At 52.0% G+C, this 20962-nt stretch overlaps 1 protein-coding gene across 6 annotated transcripts; it reads left to right on the top strand.

Moving 5' to 3' along the window:
• The first annotated feature begins 6 nt into the window (after positions 1 to 6).
• CNNM1 (cyclin and CBS domain divalent metal cation transport mediator 1) lies at positions 7 to 19181 on the top strand. Of its 6 annotated transcripts, XM_026851436.1 has the most exons (13): positions 7 to 548; positions 10524 to 10667; positions 11183 to 11323; positions 11600 to 11769; positions 11959 to 12058; positions 12236 to 12283; positions 15318 to 15380; positions 16405 to 16568; positions 16782 to 16959; positions 17297 to 17410; positions 17523 to 17639; positions 17917 to 18044; positions 18414 to 18528. In XM_026851436.1, the coding sequence occupies exons 1-12, from the start codon at positions 71 to 73 to the stop codon at positions 17994 to 17996; spliced, it is 1797 nt and encodes a 598-aa protein (XP_026707237.1). In that variant the 5' UTR covers positions 7 to 70; the 3' UTR covers positions 17997 to 18044; positions 18414 to 18528. The 6 variants fall into 6 exon arrangements, with proteins under 6 accessions (XP_026707237.1, XP_026707236.1, XP_026707239.1 ...); XM_026851435.1 differs by lacking the exon at positions 17917 to 18044 and having other exon boundaries at positions 18414 to 19181; XM_026851438.1 differs by lacking the exon at positions 17917 to 18044 and having other exon boundaries at positions 17527 to 17639; positions 18414 to 18516.
• The last annotated feature ends 1781 nt before the right edge of the window (positions 19182 to 20962 follow it).

Here is a 20962-nt window from a genome sequence, read left to right as displayed (position 1 = left end):
GCCCTACTCGGTCTGCTCCCGACACGGGCTGGCCATCGCCTCCCGCACCCTGTGCCTCACCCGGCTGCTGATGCTGGCCGCCTTCCCCCTCTGCTACCCTCTCAGCCGGCTGCTGGACTGGGCGCTGCGGCAGGAGCTCAGCGTCTTCTCCACGCGGGAGCGGCTGCTGGAGACCCTGCGCGCCGCCGGCCCCCACGGCGACCTGGTGCGGGAGGAGTTGGCCATGGTGCAGGGCGCGCTGGAGCTGCGCACCAAGGTGGTGGAGGACGTGCTGACGCCGCTGGCCGACTGCTTCATGCTCCGCGCCGATGCCGTGCTGGACTTCGCCACCGTCTCCGAGATCCTCCGCTCCGGCTACACCCGCATTCCCGTCTACGAAGGCGATCGGCGCGACAACATCGTCGACCTGCTCTTCGTCAAGGACCTGGCTTTTGTCGACCCCGATGACTGCACCCCCCTGCAGACTGTCACCCGCTTCTACCGCCGCCCGCTCCACTGCGTCTTCAACGACACGCGCCTTGACACGCTGCTTGAGGAGTTCAAGAAGGGTGAGGCCGCCGGGCCGCCACCCCCCGGGCTCCCCCTGCACCCCTCTGCACCCCCAGTGATTCCCAGGTCGGCAGCCCCCATGGCCCAGGGCGCACGGCCTCCTGGCAGGACCCGGCAGGTACCGGGGATGCTGGGGGGAGTTGGGCCCTGCATGCGCTGCTGTGGCGGTGACCCCGGTGTCACCTGGTGGAACAACCCCCGGGTGGATTGAGGGCCTGCGATGCTGGTCATGCCAGCGATGTCATGGAGATGGTAAGAGCATTTGGCCTCAGAGGTTGCTGGCTCAGCGGGTGAGCCTGTCCCGCAGGGCTGATGCCTCTGTGGGTGTCTGGCAGAGTGGACATGGTGCCTGCCTCACACCCCTGCCCAGGCAAGGCAAGATTCACCACTCTGTTCTCTGTGGAGGAGTTTATGGCGGGAGATCGCATCTTACTTAGCTCTCATGTTTTCAGCTAATCAGTGAGAAGCAGGTCTAGAAAGTGTTTCCATGCAAGTGATTTAAAGAAAGAAGAAAAGCCTAAACCCTTAGAGCTGTACTTTTTTTTACAGCTGTGACAGTATTCATAACACAGCAGCTGCCAGCAGCCCCAGAGATGCTGAGAGCTGTATTTCATTAACCATACCTTGAGAATACACACAGCATGTGTTTGTTCCCCCCACCGGGAATTGTATTTTGCTGCATGTTACTTAGTACGTCATATCGTGGTGAGTGAGTCTTTAAGAAATGTCTGCAGCAGTGACATCCTGCATTATGTAATGTGGGAGGACAGCACTGGCTCCCCAGCTGCCTGGGGCTGCTCTGCCGCAAGCAGGGCTGATCATGTGAGAAAGGCCAACCTGGTCCATCCCAGATACAGAGAAAGCTCCTCTGAGTCATTGCCATGCTCAGTTTTAGAGCGGGGAGGAGGGGAGGATAGGATGTTTCTTGTGTGCCAGGAAAGTGATCATCAGATACAGGCAGGTCAGCATCTTCTTTGGAGGTGCACAGCTGTGTCCCCAATGCTTCCCGGGATCACAGGGAGAGGAGTCCTATGTGGCACACCCCACCTACCCTCTCTGCTCCTCAGCAGCACTGGAAACTGCCAACAGTACAAGTCAGCAAATTCCCATTTTCCACATAGAGAGTGTTAGCAAAAGCACTAAGACTGCTCGCTGGCTTCAACATTGATGAGCTGCAGTAGTTCTCCTCCCCTCTCCCCCTTCTGACACAATCAGTTGTGTCTCCTCTTCCTAGTTCCTTAGGTGCTTTGCAGTTCCTTCCTAAGTGTGGCTTCCCACATGGTACTACAACATTACTGAAGTTCACCTGAGGTCTCTGCTACCTCTCCCTTGTCTAGAGAGTTCAGTCTTACCAAAGATGTCAGATGACTTTGGCACAGTTCCTCTTAGTCATCCTCCCCTGCACTTTATCTGATTTACTTTGATGCATTCAACTATTTCCCCCTCCAGGTACCCCCTATAGCCTGGTACCCTATGGATCAATAGACCTATAGAAATGGACTTGTGGTTGCTTAGCTCGCTGCCCTTTGCTTGCCATCCTCTCTGCCCTGCCCAAACGGAGATGTTTTGTGTGTCACTCCCTGAGCTGACAGGTGTGTTAACAAGCCTTGCTATCTGCCCTAGTCCTCATCTCAAATTAAGATTATCCATCCTTCTTCATCTTTGCTCCATTAAACTCTTGGCATTTTGCTTCAGACTCTTCCTTACATCTGTTTGCCATCATGGCCTTCTGGGGCATTTTGCTACAGCCCCTATGTGGAGCTCTCCCTAAAACTTAGTTCTGTTCCCAACTAATTTCTCTTGTGTTTTCCAAATTACATGTCTGAAAAGCCTCGCTTTGGTTTTAGTATCTAACTCATCATGGTGTTTAGCAATTACAGGTCTTCCCCAAAATGTTCACTTTCCCAGGTGTTGCTGTTTTCTTATGATTCATCTTTCCCTTATTTGCAGGCACTTGGACATCCCCAGCACCCTGTGTTTGTAGACAGCTACACCCCAGCCCAGCCCTGAACGCTTCCTAAACTCTCATTTACCTTTTCAAATACAGATTCCTGTGGCAGCTCCCGCACTGTGACAGACATTCACTCCCAACTACCGTCAGTCCCATCCACTGCCGTTTCAGCCCTGTTCAATTGACTATTTAATTTCTAAAATAAAGACTTCTCATTTGTAATTAAGAACCTTAATCACTGTCTCCTTTTCTGTGTCCGTTTGAATTATGGTGAAATATCTTGCTTGATCCAGTGCTTTCCATGGCCAGGTCTTCTGTGACACCTCCACTAATTAGAGAGTAGGCTGATTGCTTGTTGGTTCAGAGAGTGCTTAATGAAGTCATTCATTGCTTCACACATCCAAGATGCCTGCAGGACAGCAAATGCTCCCTCTCCTAAGGCCCAGTCTCCTAGGAAATGAAAGTCTTCAGTAAGGATGGGCACTGATAACCACCTCCAGCTCCTTAGGTCCCTGACAGACTTCTAGAGAAAGCTTGACAGCTTTCTTTTCCTTCTCCTATGGTTAACTCAAACAGTTTTTGTATCCCTTATTTCTTTTTGTTATTACAGTGTTTATACAAAATAACCCATCACATTTTGTATCTTTCTTTCCTGGATAGCAGTGTATACTTCTGATCTGTTCACTAATGATTAATGTCCTGTCACATCCACTATACCCATAATGTAATTTTTTTGCATAATATATGAGTAACATAATTTCATTGCCAGAGCTCCTTGCTACAGTACACAAACATTTGTTCTTTCTTACTGAAAATGTCAAGGAATGATCTAAATACAGCACTTTGGAACCCTTGCTCACACCTCTGGCAGCACTTCGCTTTTCCTCCTACTCACCAGTATCACACTGTATTATCCTTGTTTACCTGATGCATTTCTTTTCTCTCATTGTGCTGTTCTAGCTATAAAGATAATCAGCTTTTTTTCCTCTCTGATATTTTATAGCAGGGTTTGAGTGGAAATTTTCCTTCATTGGTTTCTAGGTATGCTCACCTAACCTCGTTTGAGCTCAGTTCCATTAAGATGCATTGATGTTTGCCTTGAGTTTAATCCATATATGTCATAGATCCCCTCTCTCCCAGCAGGATCCTGTGTAGGTGGGATTATCCTTCATGGACCTGGGGAAGGGCACTCTGTAGCATCAACTTGCCAAAACATTTAAATTGTATGAAAATAGTAATGTATGCTTCAGTAGCACCTAAAGAGCTAATGGCCCAGCGTGGTTACAGCACCCGAGAGCAGCTGTGAGCTCCTGGGTGACAAAACCTGGCCCTTCCCCATCACAGCAGCACTGGTCAGACCCTTCACATCTGCTCCTTCACAAACCTGCTGCTGCTGGCATCATTTGCTGTCTCTTTTAGCACCAGTTATTGGAGAAAGATGGTTAAACTGGGGCCACTAATGGGAACTGGGGAAAACCCAGAGAAGGCTGCAAACAGGGGCAGGGGGTTGGGGGCCCTGCAAGAGGATAGCTTGGACTTCAGCCCACAGCCCGAAAGAGGAGGGCAGCTGCAAAAATTGTACTGAAGAATAATATTACAGCAGCATGAGACAGGTCCAGCTGAAGGAAGGAAATACTTATGCTAGAAGATGGCTTTATCTTCTCATCAAAACTCAGTGGAATGAACTCAGAAATAATGAGGCCTGAACACCCAGTTTGCTATCTTTTCAGGCAAGTTAGGGTCATTATAAAAGGCGTGTATAGTTGTGCAGCATTTACGTAAAAGTGCTAAGTGGAGGACACTGCACAAAACACGTCCCCTCTTCTCTAGAAATAAGAAAATACATACCAGTGTAGTAACTTTGCCACTGGCAGCCTGAAAGAAGCTGAAACTGCTGAAGGAGTGAAAAAATTTGGAGACAATTTCTTAACAATTTGTACTGGGAAATCTCAGAGTACCTGGCTTTATTCTAGGCTCCCAGGAGGAAACACCTAATAGACCAGAGAAATAACTGCACCATATTTAACAAGCTAAAGCATTGTAGAGGGGCAGTTGAGGTCCAAGCAGGATAAACTTCACCTTGGGAATATGGAGTTAGAAGGAAAGGTTCATTCATTCATTCAGTGTGAAATGCTTTGAGCGATGCAGTCAGTTTCTCCCCCATCCCTAGAAGACAGCCAAAGCAATGCATGTTGCAGCTTCAGTCCTGTTATATAACTCCTCATGGGGAATTCCTCCATGAGATCCACCTCCTTGTCTGTGGTACCTTTGAGAAGTCATAGTCTTATCTGATTCCTCAAATCATTTATGGATTTTGTTGAGTAATTTCCTGGGGGAATCTATATACAGCAGTGTCATCTTTCAGCAAGTAATTTTTCTCTGTCAGATGAACAGTAGAAATTTGCTCTTATGTTCATTTTCCTGCAGCGGGGCCAAGGCTGAGGTGCAACTCAAATTAGCCATTTGTGGTTTGGCATCTTTTAAGAGTTACTAAAAGTAAATTCTCCAAAACCAAACTTCCTGGCTTAGCAGGGAAAACAGCCTGTCCTGCAGAGGACAGCTCTCTGCCCTAGGGTCTGTCTTTGCTTTTCAAAATACTCGACAGCCTCTATTAGACTTCTTCAAATTGAAAGTGGCTGGAGAAGGTACTTACACTTGCCAGGAACTGGGATCAGTACAGTTTCAGCTGCTCTTCTTGCTGTCTCTCTGAGCCTCTAGTCATTGCAAGCACAAAGCATGGCTTGAAATTTAAATCAGGCTTCAAGAGATTTCTGCAAGTGTTATAGCCACTATCTTGAGCACCTTGATGGGCTGAAGCAGTGATGTCCCCAGCCAGTCATATGGGTTAAGGAGCAGGCTATTACCCAGGAACTATCCTGTACATGGGCGATTGCCAGGCTGAGAGTGGGTGAGGTGCTGATACATAAAAGATAGTTTCAGTGACTCATTCTGCAACTCTGCCCGAAACATTACTTTGTTTTCTCCCTCAAAACAAAACTGCTAAATCTTACTGTATGAACCCTGGGCTGCTTTACCCCACCCCAGCAAGCCCAGGAGCAGGCCTGCTCCAGAGAGGTGTTCAGCAAAGCAAGAAGGGAGCTGTGTCCTTGGAGGAGGGGGCACCCAGCCAGCCAAATCCCTCTTGGGAGCTGTCAAAGGCACCTTCAGACTGAGCTGTGGGAAAGATTAAAGTGACCTGTGCTACAGACATCAATGAAAATGGTTTTGCATTGGCTCTTTAAAAGTTTTTAGCTTCAGAAATCCTTGTAGGCTTCCTTAGGCTCCAGGTAACATGCAAGGGGACCCACCGTTTGTGGGCAGGCAGGGTCATACCCAGGAGGTCAGAACGCTGTTGTACAGCAGATGGAAGATGAGATTCCGTGTCCCCTCTAATCTTCCCTTTACCCTCCTGATCTGTTTTGTCAATGGTAATACATCAGCTATTCCCAATAGTCCATCTTTTCCCCAGTTTTCCTTAGGAATAGAAAAAGCACTAAAGCGGAGTAGTAGAAAGGCTTTTGTATTCTGCTAGAACCAGTGAAGTTCTCATCTCTCAGGAAGGTCTGGATTAGATTAGGATTTACAGTTTTCCCTTGACATAGCTCTGATTCCCCCTAAAGATGAGTGCCCCTGCAGCCCTCCTGGTTATTTACCCCCTATTTAGGTGTAGATATGCATTGCCTCTGGGTGCAACTCCTCAGGTGTGTGGTTTCACCCTTAGTGCCGAGTTGTGGCAATACAAGAGCACTCTCATGCATGGTTGCAGTTCAAGAAGTTCAGATCATGGTCCTACCTACTTCAGATGCAGGTCTGCAAGGAGGCGTGGAGATGCTCACAGCCCCTGGCCCAGAGAAGAGCTCTGAAGAAAAGCACACAGAAAACAGATTTCAATTACATCACGGTTGTTTCACAAATCAACCTTATCTACCAATTACTCTTTTTTTTTTCTTTTTTTTCCTTCCATTTTGTAGCTGTAAATGGTTCATGCCTTGTGTCTGTACCTTTGATCTCCTAGTAACAGCTTTAGATCTTACCATAAAATTCATGAAAATAAATTTCATGCTCAGAATGCTTATCCCATGGAACGAGAGACAAAGGGTAAAGCATCTTTAACATTCCTCTGACAGAGCACCTACATAAAAAAAATGATAAGGAAGTAGTCTGGGCTATATTTGCAGCCAACAGCACTTTCTTTCCCACAAGTAAAGGCATTTCCATATGTTCAGACCCAGTTCTCCCATCAGGGAGGATGCTTTGAGGTGGATCTATGAGCTCAAGGTCATTTAGGTACCTATGAAAAACAAGGCTCCTAAAAATGGACATAAAAGCTTTAGATATCTGTTCAGATGCTTGCTCCATCCGGAAGCTTTCAGCTGTTTATATTAGCTCTGTAATTTAGCATTTTGAGGCATTAACTTTCCAGTGAAGCTGCTGTTTGAAAAGAGCAGATTTCATGTAGCTCATAAAGAATTTAGTACAGTTGTATCCCATGCTGAGCAGACACTTAATCACCTATAGACTTCCTGTGCGAGAGGAGTCCTGCGGAGGCCGGTGAAGCTATTTGCACAAGTAAAGTTAATTGCCCATTTGTTCTAGCATTTGCCAAACCAAGGCTTTGATGATTCTCAAGTGTTTCACTGTGCTTTCCTGCATCAGTGATAGCCCTGTAAAATTCACATGTGACAGCTTGCTAGTGGGGAAGCAGCTCACCCTTATAATTCATTTCATTTGAGCTATCAAGCAACAGTTACAATAGCATGGTTTTTGGAGTCAGTTTTACAGATCTTAAAGCTGGTTTAGATCAAGTCTGGGGTTTTGTTTAAGTGATTTATCTGTCTCTATTGTAATCCCGCTGAAACAGACCTTCATGATAACAGCTGGAAAAGAGAATGTGACTCCTCTGATATCCCCAGGTCTGTTCCTGTGCCACCCTCCCTTGGACATTACTTCCACCTCATAAAATTCTGCCCTCATACCTGCTGTAAAAGCCACTGCGTTTCCTTTATGCAAGTATAGCAGCTCCCAGGGCTGTGGCAGGGGACTACAGTTGAGCTTGGCAGCATCCCTAAGCCATGACCATACAGCCAGGGCAGCAGCAAACCCCTGCCCCCCTCTGCTGCCAGAAATATAGGGTCTGTTAAAAAAAGCGATCGGAGGAGACCAAGGACACAACCGTGTTGAGGGGAAAGACTTTGTAAACCGTCTCATGTTCCTCAGATGGGAGATCAGGGCAAGTCTGAGTGGGGGCCAGCTGGGAGCAGCAGTCATTTGCACCCAGCTCTGCAAGGGATGGCAGCAGGCTTTGGGGTGTTTTGTGATCAGCTGGCTGGGCAGGGACTACGATCAGCTCACTCAGTGTGGGCCAAGAGCAACCACATGAATTACAACAATTTTCCATTGGTGGGTACCTGCCCCATCTCTAATGTGGGTGTTAGCTTGGAAGCCTAAACATGGGGGGTTATAGCATGTCTACAAGTGTTTATTTTCTGTGAAAATAAAGAACTCTTGAGCACTCTAATAGCCCTCCTGGCTCTGCCCCCATCACAATGAAACATGGGTCTCCTCCAAGACTAATGGTGCTGGGTTATTTCTGAATAATCTCATTTGCCGCTATGTGAACATGGAGCTGGAATCACATTTCTTTGAGGCTGCTCCAGAGTAAATTACAGTGTCGATGTAGGTGTTTGGCCAAAAAAAGAATTGCCTCCATTACTCTCTGACTGCCTTTAAGTAGTGCCTAAGCTTTTTGTAAGGGCTCGGTGGTTTTGGGTTGCATGTAAATGTCATTAACAACAAGCTTTTAGCCAAAAGAAATAACTTCTCCCCTCTTCTCTCTCACCCGAGGACTTGTAGGAGACCAGATGGCCCCGGTGTTTGGGAGCGGGGTTTGGCAAGGAGACATTTTCAAAAGTTGGACTTTGCTAAGATGAAACGTAGCTGTTGCTGCTGTCTTGCGGCCAACTCCGCTGCTTTTTTTCTTTTTAAGTCTCAAGTCGTATTGCTTTATTACCCACTGAACAGACAAGATGCACAAACGCGTGTACAAAAAGGAGTGAAATAGCCTGGTCCAAAGAACATGCTGAATTTTCAGTGCCCCAGGGCTATTGATTTGTTTTTTTAAAGTGCATCTTGGTGCTACTTGCTGCAATGTTATGTTCTCATTTCTAATTCTGTAGGCGTGGGAGGCAGTGAGCTGCTCTCTGAAATCTTGCAATAAAAGCTTGGTATGAGGAGGAGGGAATTTATACTGTGGAAAATGCCCAAGCTTTGCTGTGAGAAATGTACAGTGCTGATCTTCGGCTGAGAAATATCATTTGCTCATCTCAAATCCAGGGCAGGGTTATTTGAAGGTCGCATGGTCCCCAGCAGGATGGGTTTGGTGGGACTGCCAGGCTGCCCTGGATGCGCTCATCCCTGTCCCTCTGTGGGGATGAGCCAGAAGGCACTGGCGGGCAAGGAGAGTGCAGCAGGCAGGAGCCCACCCCTATTGCATCTTTATAGATAAACACTGCTGCCCAGAGCAGCAGGCGAGTTTGTTGGGGAGGCTTCCTTTATGGGAGAAGAAGATGCAGAGATAGCTGCATAGCAGAGGGGGCCTGCCCCCCTTTTGTGTGACCGTTGCTGTTCAAGGACCTCAGCTCCAGGCCCATGGGGAAAATATGCATTTGCAGGTTTCTGAAAGTCCCTGCAGTGCCCACAGTACAGTTGGGTTTGTGCAGGCATTGCAACAGGAGACCCCAGGGCTGCAAAGCAAACAGAGGGAGGGAAAGTTGTTGGCTGTGGGACCAACAAAGGACATTTTTAATATTTTATGTAAAACTAGAGGTTCAAAACCTGTGTGCATTGCTGAGCAGCTTCGAAACCATAGGGGCAGTAAGAAAATCTGCTGTTTGTTGGCAGGTCCAAGAATACACTGGAGCTAGAAATCCAGAAGTTGTCTGTAGCTTGGAAGTTGGGTTCTGGTCAAGCTACTGAGCAGGAGCATAAGATCAGAGCAGACAATAAAGAAGGGGAGAAGCTGAACAAGTCAAAACAGCTTACAGAGAGCTGGACATGTGAAAACAAATAGCGATGTTTCTAGTATGCCAAGAACAAGAAGCCTGGGAATGTGTCAGCAGAGCTGCCAGCTTACTGGGGCAAGTGACGAAGCTGAATCTGTAATCGAGACACTGTGACTTCCAAGCAGGAGTCACCGTCATTGCAGCTGAAGGTCCTGGTCCCAGTCTGCTTGTTTAAGGTGCTGGAGAGGAGGTGCTGTCAGGGGCAGGGTTTGAAGAAGACATTCACACGCAAGCTGATGGCTTGAAAAGCATTCAGCCTTTGCATCCAGATGGTTCACCCAAGAATTCTGCAGGAGCTGGACTGAAAGCTGCAAATAAACATGTGCATTTCTGCATTAAAACCAGCTGCTGTTCTGAGGAGCTGAAGGCTTTGCCTGTATTCTGAGAAAAGCTTTAGGATCAGTCCAGACAGTGATGGATAGAAAGAAGTAGGGGAGCTGTTCCTGACAATTGATAGGAAAGATAATTAACAACAGAATGGGAAAACACCAGGAGGATGAGGGAAACCAGTAGAGCCCAGGGACACACTCACATTTCTGTGTTGGAGGATGCTGTCTCCTTGTTCTGTTAGTTATGCCAATGAAGCTGAGGGTAAGCAAGAAGCAGCTGGCACAAAGTACAATTCAGTCCTGCACAGGAGGCTGTCAAGGAGCTAAATGGAGTGACTTGCAGTAGATTGCCTGGGTAAAGAAAGCAAGGGGCCCTAAAAAAGAGCCAGGCAGAGTCCTGTGACACCTAGAAGTCAGCCTGAGGAGTATCAGCCTTGTTAGGCTGGGCTGTGTGTCCAGCCCTTCTCCTTGGGTTAGCATGATTGGGGTGGGTTTGAATGACAATGGCTGCTTCTGAGGTTTGGCTGTGATCTGTGCTTCTCACCAAGCCCTGTCCACCTGCCAGCCCACTGTGCTGGGGACCCCTCTTGCCAGGGGTGAGGGTCTCACTGCCACTCTGCTCTCCCCCTGCAGGAAAGTCCCACCTGGCCATCGTGCAGCGAGTGAACAATGAAGGGGAAGGAGACCCGTTCTACGAGGTGATGGGCATTGTCACCCTGGAGGATGTCATTGAGGAGATCATCAAGTCCGAGATCCTGGATGAGACGGATCTGTACAGTTAGTGTCCCAGAGCAGCTACTGCGGTTGCAGGAGCCAGGGTGGGAGCCCGCACAGACAGACAGGCATGTGGGTAGGAAACAGGACAGAGCAACTCACAGTCATGGTGGGAAAAACAGGAATGATGGAAAGGTGCTGGTCAGATGTCAGGGAGTCTTGAATGCTCAAGATAAGAGAAGCATCAAGCAGCCAGTGGTTGGGCAGGGCCTGACCTGGGGACGCTGTGTTAGGCCTGAAGTGCCCATGGGTGGTTCCCAAGCTTCTCTCCAATTCTGTGTGGTGCACCCAGCCGAGGCAACTCAGGACTTGTTCCTGAACCATGTTTTGCCACCCTGCTCCCTCCTCAAGGAGTGGCTCCCAAGGCTGTGATTCATGGCACATTTTGTGCACCTTGCTGCTCTGGGTGCAGCAAGATGTGCCTCTTTCTATATGTGTGCATGTGGTGTAGGGCCCTGCAGCTGCGGTGGCTTCGTGGCTGCTGCAGGTGGGCGACTACTCTGCTCTCTGCCCCGCAGCGGACAATCGGAAGAAGGAACGGGTGCCCCACCGGGGACGCAAGCCCCAAGACTTCTCCATCTTCAGGCTCTCAGACAGCGAGATGAAGGTGAAGATCTCCCCACAGCTCCTTCTGGCTACGCATCGGTTCATGGCAACAGGTACCCTTGTCCTTGTGCAAGCCCCACGTCTCCCTGCAGCAGCGCCAGCCCTGCAGGGCATCCCTGAGCTGTTCCTGGGTCGGGCCTCCCCTAAGCAAGCAGTTTCCTCCTACCTGGACCCCAACCCTGGGCATCCTGCTGCTCCACCATCATCGGTCTGCGTTTGGCTCCCCAATGTGCAGTGTGGTGCTGAGGCCGAGGCCATGCAGCTCAGAGGACAAGGGGTTCGTGGCAGCCCTGGCCCCACTGAGTGAGCATGTGTTGCCTCCCCTCTAGAAGTGGAGCCTTTCAAGTTGCCATACCTCTCCGAGAAGATCCTGCTGCGGCTCCTGAAACACCCCAATGTCATCCAGGAGCTCAAGTATGACCGAAAGAACAAGAAGGCAGCAGAGCATTACCTCTACCAGCGCAACCGTCCCGTTGACTACTTCATCCTCATCCTGCAGGTGCCTGGAGCAGTGGCAAGCAGAGGGTGGCGGGAGGTGGCCCAGCTCTCCTTGCTGCCTTGCTCTGGCTACTTCTGCCAGCAGAGATGCCCATCTTCTCATACAGAGCAGCAGGGATCCCTGCAGCCCTGGGTGGGTCAGTGGCAAGGACTGTGAGGTGCCTGTCTGAGAGAGTTTTCCTTCTTCCAGGGGAAAGTGGAGGTGGAGGTCGGCAAGGAAGGGCTGCGGTTTGAGAATGGGGCGTTCACTTACTACGGTGTCCCTGCCATCATGGCTGTCGTTTCATCAGGTAAGAGCTCTGTGGGCTCCCTCCAGCCCTGCCTTCACTTCTGCGGCCTCCACAGGGCTAAGCTGGCTAGTGGCCAGGAGAAGGGGCTGGCCGTGGGATGTGGTGGCCTTGCTGTGGGGCGCAGGGCAGGGGGGAGCCCTTTCTCTGCAATTCCTACACCACCAGCTGTCATTTCAGATAACGACATGCGGAAAGTGGGCAGCCTGGCTGGATCCTCCTTCCTATGTAAGTGTTTTGGGACAGGCTTGGCCTCTAAAATCTCTCCTTGGCAGCACTGGCTGGCTGGAGGAGGTATGGGTTTACACCCCACACAGAGCAGCTCAGGCTCTGCACCAAGGTCACTCCCTTTAAAAAACTTGGTGGAGAAACAATGAGCTGAGGGGCTGATGGAGCAGAATCCCTGCAGAGGGACTTCTGAGGTTTCAGCCACACACTGGATCCCTGCGGGAGGATCTCAGCATGGCTGGGCACTGCAAGGGACACTGCCCAAGAGCAGCAGCATGCCCTTGTGGATGGGAGCAGTAAACCCTGCGACTTCTGGCATGGTGCATCTAGGTCTCAGTGTAACACCACTGGGCCCATTTGGATTCCCAAGGTCTGGAGCATGAGCTGAACAGGAGTCCCATGTTAGAGGCACAGGAACTGGTTGGGAATTGCAGAGATGGGTCAGTTTATCTGTGAACTGTTTGCACACGCAGGTGGGGGAAATTAGCTGAGTTAAAAGTAGATGCCCCAGTCCCAGTAAATTCCCTACCTGCAGAGCTCATGGGTTAATGAGCAGATCCCCTGCTTGCAGGAGTTATGAGGGAGCTCTGATCAGGGGAGTCTGTAAGCCTTCCCCTTCTTTGCTGATAACCCCTGCAAACCTTTAGTGCCTCATGGCTTGGGAACAGGCAGAGGTGCTGCCCACCACCAGCCTGGCACATGCCTCATCCCAAACCCCAGATGTTGCAGTGCTGATGGTAAGCCAAGGATGCTCTGTGTGCCTAATCAAAACAAGAACCCACGAAGTTCAACCTTTAGGAAGATGTAGGAAGGGATGTCATGGAGAGAGAAGGGAGAGTGGCTGTCACTCCTATGCGTTCCAGTCTGCATGCAGCTCTAAGGTTCACCTATTTCTTGCTGCCTGCCTGCTTCTGTTCAAAAGGCTGGCTCGTGGACTGCTGGATTAACGCTGCAGTGTGCAGTCCTGCTCCTCTGTGTGTCCACAGCTTGCTTGGTTTGGACAGAGGGAATAAAGAAAGCATCCATTTTCCCCCAGGACATTGCTGTATGGCCCAATGTCCCCATGTCCTCGATGACTGTCCCCAGAGCCCCAACCAGGGCTCAGGCAGCGGGTGCTGCCTGCAGGCCATGGGACAGGCAGGGCATGAGCCACCGTGGGGGCTGTGTCGGTGCGGCCACACCTCTCTACAGTGACACCTGCCAGGATGCTGCTGCTCAGGGCTCCAGTGCTCCCTGCGCTCATGCGTGGTGCTGTGTCACAAGGTGTTTTCTGCCATCCAGCCACTCCTGCCTGCCGCGGAATGTGGTGTGGTGCTGCACTCCTGGCCAGCGAGGAGGCATGGTGGGAGGCAGAGGTCACAGGGTATCTCTCTTGTCTGGCTGGCATCCTCCTTCCTCCTTGAAGCAAAGCCCAGCAGAAATGAGTTTGAGCAGTGTGTCACAGCAGAGAAATCAGACATTAACCCTTGAGCATTTAAAATTTGTTATTAATTAACTGTTGTTATGCAACTCTTTTATTGCCAGGTGATCTTTGGCTGTGGTGGCTGGGGCAGGGGTGCGGTGGCAGAGACCCGTCATCACCAGCTCTGCAGCGGGTCAGGCAGTGAGAGCAGGGAGCGAGCACTAGTGGTTATCAACCTGTCCTTTGCTCCTGGCTGGGTCAGGTTGTTCTGGGCAGTGCTTCATACTAGTCCCTTTGCTTGGACTTTTATTTGCAGAAGGTTTCAATCCAGGGGAGAACACAGAACAAGAGTTACTGCGGGAAGAGCAGGGAGATCAGGAAGGGCCTGCAGGGAAACCTTCCTAGGGGTTTTACCTTTGAAGCAATTTGAAAACATTAATCACACAGGCAGCAGATGGTTCCTAGAGTGTTGCAGCAATGCTGCGGGCACAGTGCCTGGCAGGAGGGCAGTGTGCCTCAGGCAGGAGGGCTGGCAGCTAGGGGAAGCATGGCCATGGCTGGAGGAGGGAGCTGGAAGCCAGCTGGCTCACATCTCCCGCTGCTTTTTTCGAGGTGGGCACTGCCAGCAGTGAGAGCAAAGATGAGGCATCAGGAGGTGTTAACGAGTGCATCGCTCAGGCTGTGTGCCGGTCTCTCCATGTTCCTCCATGGAGCCCTGCACCCCTGTGACATTGCCCAGGGACACTGTGGAGGGCAGCAGAGCAGCTCCCTGCAGACAGCGAGTCACAGGGAGGGGGAATGCCTGCCCTTGAAATTGTCACTGCTGCTGTAACCCGTAGAAATAAAACGTGGAAAGTGAATTTTCAGTGATCTGCCCTCTCTGTGGCAATGGGTCAGGCATCCCCAGACACAGAGTCCTGGCTTCTTGCAGTTTCCATGTGGAGCAGCTTCCAGTGGCTCTTCTCGGCATTGCCCCAAGACTGTTGAGACCCAGGGCCTTGCAGGGAGCTGCAGACAGCGGGCATGAATGCCTTTGCTTTGCATCATGCTGGCCCCTGCCTGCACCTCTGGGGCTCTGTGGAGGCAGGGGCTGTTGCAGAGCACATTCCTTCTCTGCCACCTGCCTGCACACACAGAAGCATCCCAGATGCCAAGCAGAGTGACCTGGGCTAGCTTCCACCAACCTCACAGGTGGCACAAGCTGACCACAAAGTCCCCTCTCCTGTCAGCGGCTGGCAAAGGGCTGGAGCACAATGCCAGCATTCAGTTGATGGAAGATGCTTTGTGCCCACACCATGGCTCTAGGGAGATGTGTGGTTGTGCAGACAGGCCTGTCAGGAGCTGGTCCCCCCAGCCGCATCTCCTTTTACCTTGTTGCAGAGCAGCCTGTTGATTTACAGCATTCAGGTCTGTGTCCCTGTCCCCAGAGCTGGCAAGTGCCTCCCCGGAGCAGAAGCAGGAGAGTGTAAGAGTGGTTGGGAAGGGTTACTGGAGGCAGTGGTGGTAGCTCAGCCAGGGCTGTTGGCACATGATTCTTTTTCTCATTCTTTGTCTTGGTCTGTTCCTCACCCTCACCTCCATCCCTTGCCTTCCCCCTGTCCCCTCCATCCTTCCGTCTCCCTCTCTCTGCAGTGCCTGTCTCAGTGTCCCGAACCTTCGCTTTCAGCAGAGGGGATTCCCTGGCTGGCTCTCCAGGTAACAGGGCATAGCTTTGGGCAGGGACATCTGCATGTGCCAGGCTCTTTCCAGCTCCCTGTGCATGATGCACCAAGCCCCCTCTGCTCCACATGCCAAGCAGCACCAGGAGAGAAGCACCCATGGTGCCCTGCCCTGGGAAGACCCTCACTGGTAGGAGCATGGGTGACCGAGGTGGGGCAGCAGCCCTGTCCCTGCTGCAGCCTCCCCAGTAACATGCAAACCCCAGGAAGAATGGGATGGGGACCGGGGGGAGCCATGGATGGCTCAGGCTTTCTTTGATGTGCAGTTCTGTAATTTCCTGCACTTGGTGCTTGGGTTTTCTTGCTACTTTGTGCTTCTGACCATGGTTACCTTCAGCCCTGCATGCACACTGCTCTGCTTTGCTTGCTTTCTGGCAATCCGGGTAATAGAAGGGCGTCTTAGCAGCAGAACAAAGTCAGCAAGATGTTGACATCACCCGTGCAAGGAACAAGCTGCCTTTGTTCCCTAATAAATCACTGAGCAGACAAAATCCATCACACTGTGTGTCAGAGGCCATCAGTCAATGTGAGTGATGGGCCAGCTTGCCATGGCAGCCTCTGCTCCTGTTCTGTCAGAGTTGGGGTGGACAGGAGTGTGCCTTCGAGGCAGGTTAAGTAAACCCCGTGGGCTGCCAGCTGCAGCCAGGAGATTTTGTGCCGAATGCCATGCAGAAGGCCTGTGTTAGCAGGAGAGCTGTCAGCTGGTGTGGCAGGCAGGTGGCAGGCAGCAGCCCTAACCTCTGCAGCCAGCGCCAGGTCGGACGCCTGCCTGCCTGGTCTCTTTGGTTTGCATGGGGCTGGCATGGCTCAGAGCCTCTGCTGCCAGCATGCACCAAGGAAGACCCCCACTGCATGTCCCCTTAGGCCCCTGCCAGCCCTGATGTGTGTGGGGAGCAGCTGCCGGAGGTGATGGGTCCACCCTGGCCCTGTGTGGCACTGGGGGCTCAAGCAGCACCATGCACGAGAGTGAGCGTTTTCCTCTCTGCTGTCTCCTCCCGCAGTGAACAGGTCACCGTCACGGTGTAGCGGGCTCAACCGCTCTGAGTCCCCCAACCGGGAGCACAACGACTATGGGGGCAGCACCACGCAGCTCCACAGCAGCAGCAACAACGTCTACACGCCCGACTACTCCGTGCACATCCTCTGTGATGTGCAGTTTGTTAAGGTACTGCTGAGCTGGCAGGGACTGGCCCACCCCGGCCACCCCCTGCTCAGGCACCCACTCGACCTGCTCTGTCCCAAGAGCCTGGTGGATGCCCAGTGGGTGCCGGGGAGTCCCCCCACTCCTGCTACCTGGGGGTTTACTGCCACCAAGTTCCCAGGGTGTCCTGGTGGGACTTGGTGCCTACTGAGCTGGGTGTGCATGTCTGTGTGTCAGGTCACCCGGCAGCAGTACCACAACGCGCTGGTGGCCAGCCGCATGGACAGCTCACCCCAGTCCCCCGACATGGAGGCCTTCGACAGGGATTCAACCAAGGCCTCAACCACACGGGGAACCCCACAGACGCCCAAGGAGGACCCCACCACCCTCCTGAATGAGAGGAACAGCGTTATGTGTGAGTCACCCAGCAGCACCCCTTCCCTGCCACAGGCCAATGCCACATGTCCCCTGGGGGGGTCCGTGCTGGGACCTGATGGCATGACGGGCACACCACCGCTGAGATGCAGTTGCATGTAGACTGGGGCACATGGGCTTTTGCATGCACACACCTGCAGATGTTCTGCGCCTGCACGTGAATGCAACCGTGCAGGCATGTAATTCCTCATCACCATGTGCTTGTGTCCCCTGCGGGTCCCTGGCACTGGGACCTGCTGTTGTGGCTGGCATCATGCCGCGTCCTGCCCCAGGGCACAGCACCTGCCACCATGCCTGCCTGCCCTGTGTCCCTGCAGGCAGCCACTCCGAGGGGCAGCACAGTCCCAGTGAGTCAGTATTCCTGCGCATGGAGGGCATCCCCTTCATCCAGGAGGAGCTGGCTGACAACGAGGAGAACAGCAAGCGGCAAAGTGAGTCTGGCCGGGACAAACACACACACACACACACACACACACAGAGAGCCCTGGGGGTGGCAAGGGCTGTGGTGCCCCGGGGTGCTGCAGCCACGCTGGGCTTTTGCAGACAGTGAGTGCTGTGACATCGTCCTGGAGGCAGAATCCCCGGGCAGAGAGGCTGGGACCACCTCATCGCCAAGCAGCTCTGAGGAGACAATGGGCAGGAGGCTGCTGAGATCCCTCAGTGAGTGACTAACCCAGAGAGGGAGCACCCACGGGAGAGCTCTGCCTCAGGACCCCACTGCCCGGGTCAGCTGCTCCCCAGCCTCATGCTGGGGACACCCTGCATGGGGCTGGCAGGGAGCAGGGGAGCAGTCCAGTTCCCCAGCAGCAGGCAAAACTGCACCTAGGGCTAGCTCAGGCAGAGCCAGCCATGTGGTCCTGGCTCAACCCTATACATCCCCCATCCTGAGCACCCTTGGCCCCCAGCACCCCAGCCCTAGGCACCCTTGCTGCTGCAGGTGGGCGCAAACAGCGGCCGGCACCGGAGGGTGAGAAGACACCAGAGGAGAGCTCCAATCTCACCCCGTTAATCACCTGAGCAGCAGTGTGGCCGGAGCAAAGTGCTGGAGGCCCATGCAGACTGGAGGTAGGAACCTGCCTGTTGTGCAATATTCCTTCCCCAGCAAATGGGAGGTTGCTCAGTTTTAATATCATAAAGGCTATTCAGTTTCAAGTGGCAAAACCAAACAATGTGGTTTGGAGCCCATGCAGGTACATATGTTGCTGTGGGCTGAAGCAGGATCAAAGGATGTAGCAGCAGACTCCAACCATCCTTAGGGCAGGAATGGATGTTGGAGACAGACTGAGACCCTGACTCATGTTTTCACAGTTAGAAATGTGTGTCTGCACCAGTATCACTGAGCCTGGCTAGGAAAATGCTGCAAGGCTTGAGGAGCAGCAGGTCAGGGAGGGCAAGCCCTGGACGCCTGCACCAGGCTCTGCTTGTGTCTTTCAGATCTGCAGCATGAGGGTCTCCTGCCACGAGGCTCATGTTCAACAGCAGCAGGTCTGCACTTGCCCGCTGCCTGCCCGCCCGCCTGCCCGCTCGTGCCGCCCCTCCCTGCAGGACTTGTGCAGAGCCCCACTCCTTGGCGAGAAAGGATGTGCCCCTGGTGGGGCTGAACCACCCAGGCGTCCTGGACTGACTAGCTGGAGCCCAAGGGCCCTTGCCCAGTTGCTCCCTGGTAGCATTTGATCTTAAGGAAGAGGTGGATAAAGGAAGAGTGGAGAAGTATCTGGCATGGTGTCCCTGCGGGCAGAGCAAGGAGGGGCGGCCCAACCCAGAACTGCCCTTAGCATCACTTACCATCCCCATCCCAGCAAGGCCTGGAGCCCCTCAGTGCTGGGTGCTGCACAGATGTAGTCTCCACCATGAGGAGAATGTGCTATTTGGGGGGTGCCACATGCCGCTCAGGGCCCCAGCACACATTTGTGCCGTGCCTAGTGACACACTTGCAGCACCTTGCGCACGCTGACCATCAACAAAACTCGGCGCTCCGAAACCCCTGCTAGGCACAGGGCAGGGAGCCCAGCTCACCGCCAAGTGCAGCCCCCCTGCCTGGGGAGGGCTGCTCCACGCTGCATTGAACCATCCTCCTCTCCAGACATGGCTGCCTGTGGGAGGGAGGCTCACGCCGAGCCTTCAGGTTGGTAGAGACCAGTCAGTAGTTTTTGTAGAGGCTGAACGCAACAGGGATATTAACATTAAAAGTGATTTTTCCCTGAGCGATGCCCTGTCTGTGTCAATGGGTGTAGGGAAAGGCATGCTCACCTCTCCCACCATGTTAGGCTGCCCTCATACCTGCAGCCAGAGGTGGCTGGAGTAACAGGACTCAGCATCACCAAAGGGAGCATGTAGAGGACCAGGTCAGCAAGTGCTTCCCAATTTCTCCCTGTAAACCTGGGCTCTGTCACTCTTGCTGAGAGGAAAACCCTCAGCAGTACAGTTACACCATGGCCGTGCAGACAAGGAAGAACAGGAGTCAATATCATACCATTGTAAACACAATAGTGGGATACATATGCTGGAGTACAGCCTGACACGACGACAGAAATCTCATAGTCCACCAATGCTGATAAAACTTCAGTTGGAGTAACTGCATTCCCTGTCTGGGCACTGCCCAAGGAAACACACAGCAATTGAAAGGAGGCCAGAGGAAAGCAAGGGCTGGAAAACAACCTACCCCAAAGGCTGAAGGAAACAAGGTCGCTTAATCTTAACTGGTGAAGGATGCGAAGGGGAGAGAGGAAGTTTTCAAATACATAAAAACCTGTTGCAAAGAGGAAAGGAATAATCTGTTCTCTGTTGCCATGGCAAATGGGATCATGGGTAATGAGCCTACACTGCAGAAAGAAATTTAGGTCACTCATTAGTGAAAACAAGGCTGGTAAGGCTAGCAAAGCACTGGTACAGATCATATGAGGTGGGCCAGGCTCCACACTTAGAGTTCTGTAAGGACAGAAGCATATGCAGAGGTCAGAAATAACAGAAGCAGAGTTGGTTCTTACAAGTCCATCTCCTGAGATCACCCCTAGAAGTCAGCCTTTAACCACCACCCCATCATCCCAGCTGTGGATGGACACCATGGAGAAAAAGCTCTCTACCTGCACAGAGGAAAAGCTGCCTCTGGCTCACTCTTCTGTGACAAGAACACTAATCTGAAAAGGACAAACAGACCCCACGCACTATCTCTTGGCAAACACAGCAAGGGAACAAGGCACCATTTTCACCTTTACTGTCTAAGACACAGCACAAGCAAAATCCATCAGGGGAACAGTGACTATCACTAACTGACCCGAGGAAAAGGAATGTTCCCCTTTCTTCACCAAGATCTTGGCATGAGGCTGCTCTGTCAAGGTGGTGGTAACAGCTGACAAATAGATCTGCAAACAGGGACTGCAGAGAGCAGCAGCAGATGGTCCCAGACCTTTTTCAGTGCCAGAAACACAGGCTGAAGCCAGGGGGAGAAGGTGGTGGTTCACCAGGGGCCTGCTGAGAAGGAAAAACAGGAAAGATCTGGTTTTTGACATGCTAGTGGCAGGCCAGGAGCTCTGGGCCGGGGAGAGATGGCCAGATGGCTGAGTAACACACAACCATCCAGAAAGCAAGTACATACAGCCCGGCAGGACAAGCGGGACAGTACAGGGCAGGGAGGCAGAAAGAACACAAGACAGACATGGGAAGAACTGCTCAGCTTCATGTAGAGTCAGAGGGAGCTCTCAAATACACTCTCCCAGTAGGACTGTGCCCCATTACTTGCAACCATGATCATCAGAGATGCAACACACCACAAGGGAGAAAGGGAGAGCCTTGATAAGCCCCATTGGACAAACCAGGATGCTGAGGTTTAACCTCAGCCTGGGAAGAGGTTATTACAGCCTGAAGGCATGACATCACAGAAGGCAGGGGTAGTGTTGAGATGGAAGTTTAATTTTCTGTCAGCAACACAAAGAAGCAATTATCACAATTACAAATGTTTGCTCGCATAAGGCTCAGAACTCGGG

Source organism: Athene cunicularia (genome assembly GCF_003259725.1).
Source record: "Athene cunicularia isolate RWA chromosome 6 unlocalized genomic scaffold, athCun1 chr6_part1, whole genome shotgun sequence".
Taxonomy (NCBI): Eukaryota; Metazoa; Chordata; class Aves; order Strigiformes; family Strigidae; genus Athene; species Athene cunicularia.
Note: the sequence above shows the minus strand (reverse complement) of the source record. Positions and strands in the feature narration are given on the sequence as shown.

What these genes read in the sequence shown, in the direction of transcription:
- CNNM1 (XM_026851435.1), top strand. Translation starts at nt 71, where the DNA reads ATGCTGGCCGCCTTCCCCCTCTGCTACCCTCTCAGCCGGCTGCTGGAC. An exon ending in GCTTGAGGAGTTCAAGAAGG is followed by an intron (nt 549 to 10,523) that starts GTGAGGCCGCCG and finishes CTCCCCCTGCAG; the next exon opens with GAAAGTCCCACCTGGCCATC. An exon ending in CATGGCTGTCGTTTCATCAG is followed by an intron (nt 12,059 to 12,235) that starts GTAAGAGCTCTG and finishes CTGTCATTTCAG; the next exon opens with ATAACGACATGCGGAAAGTG.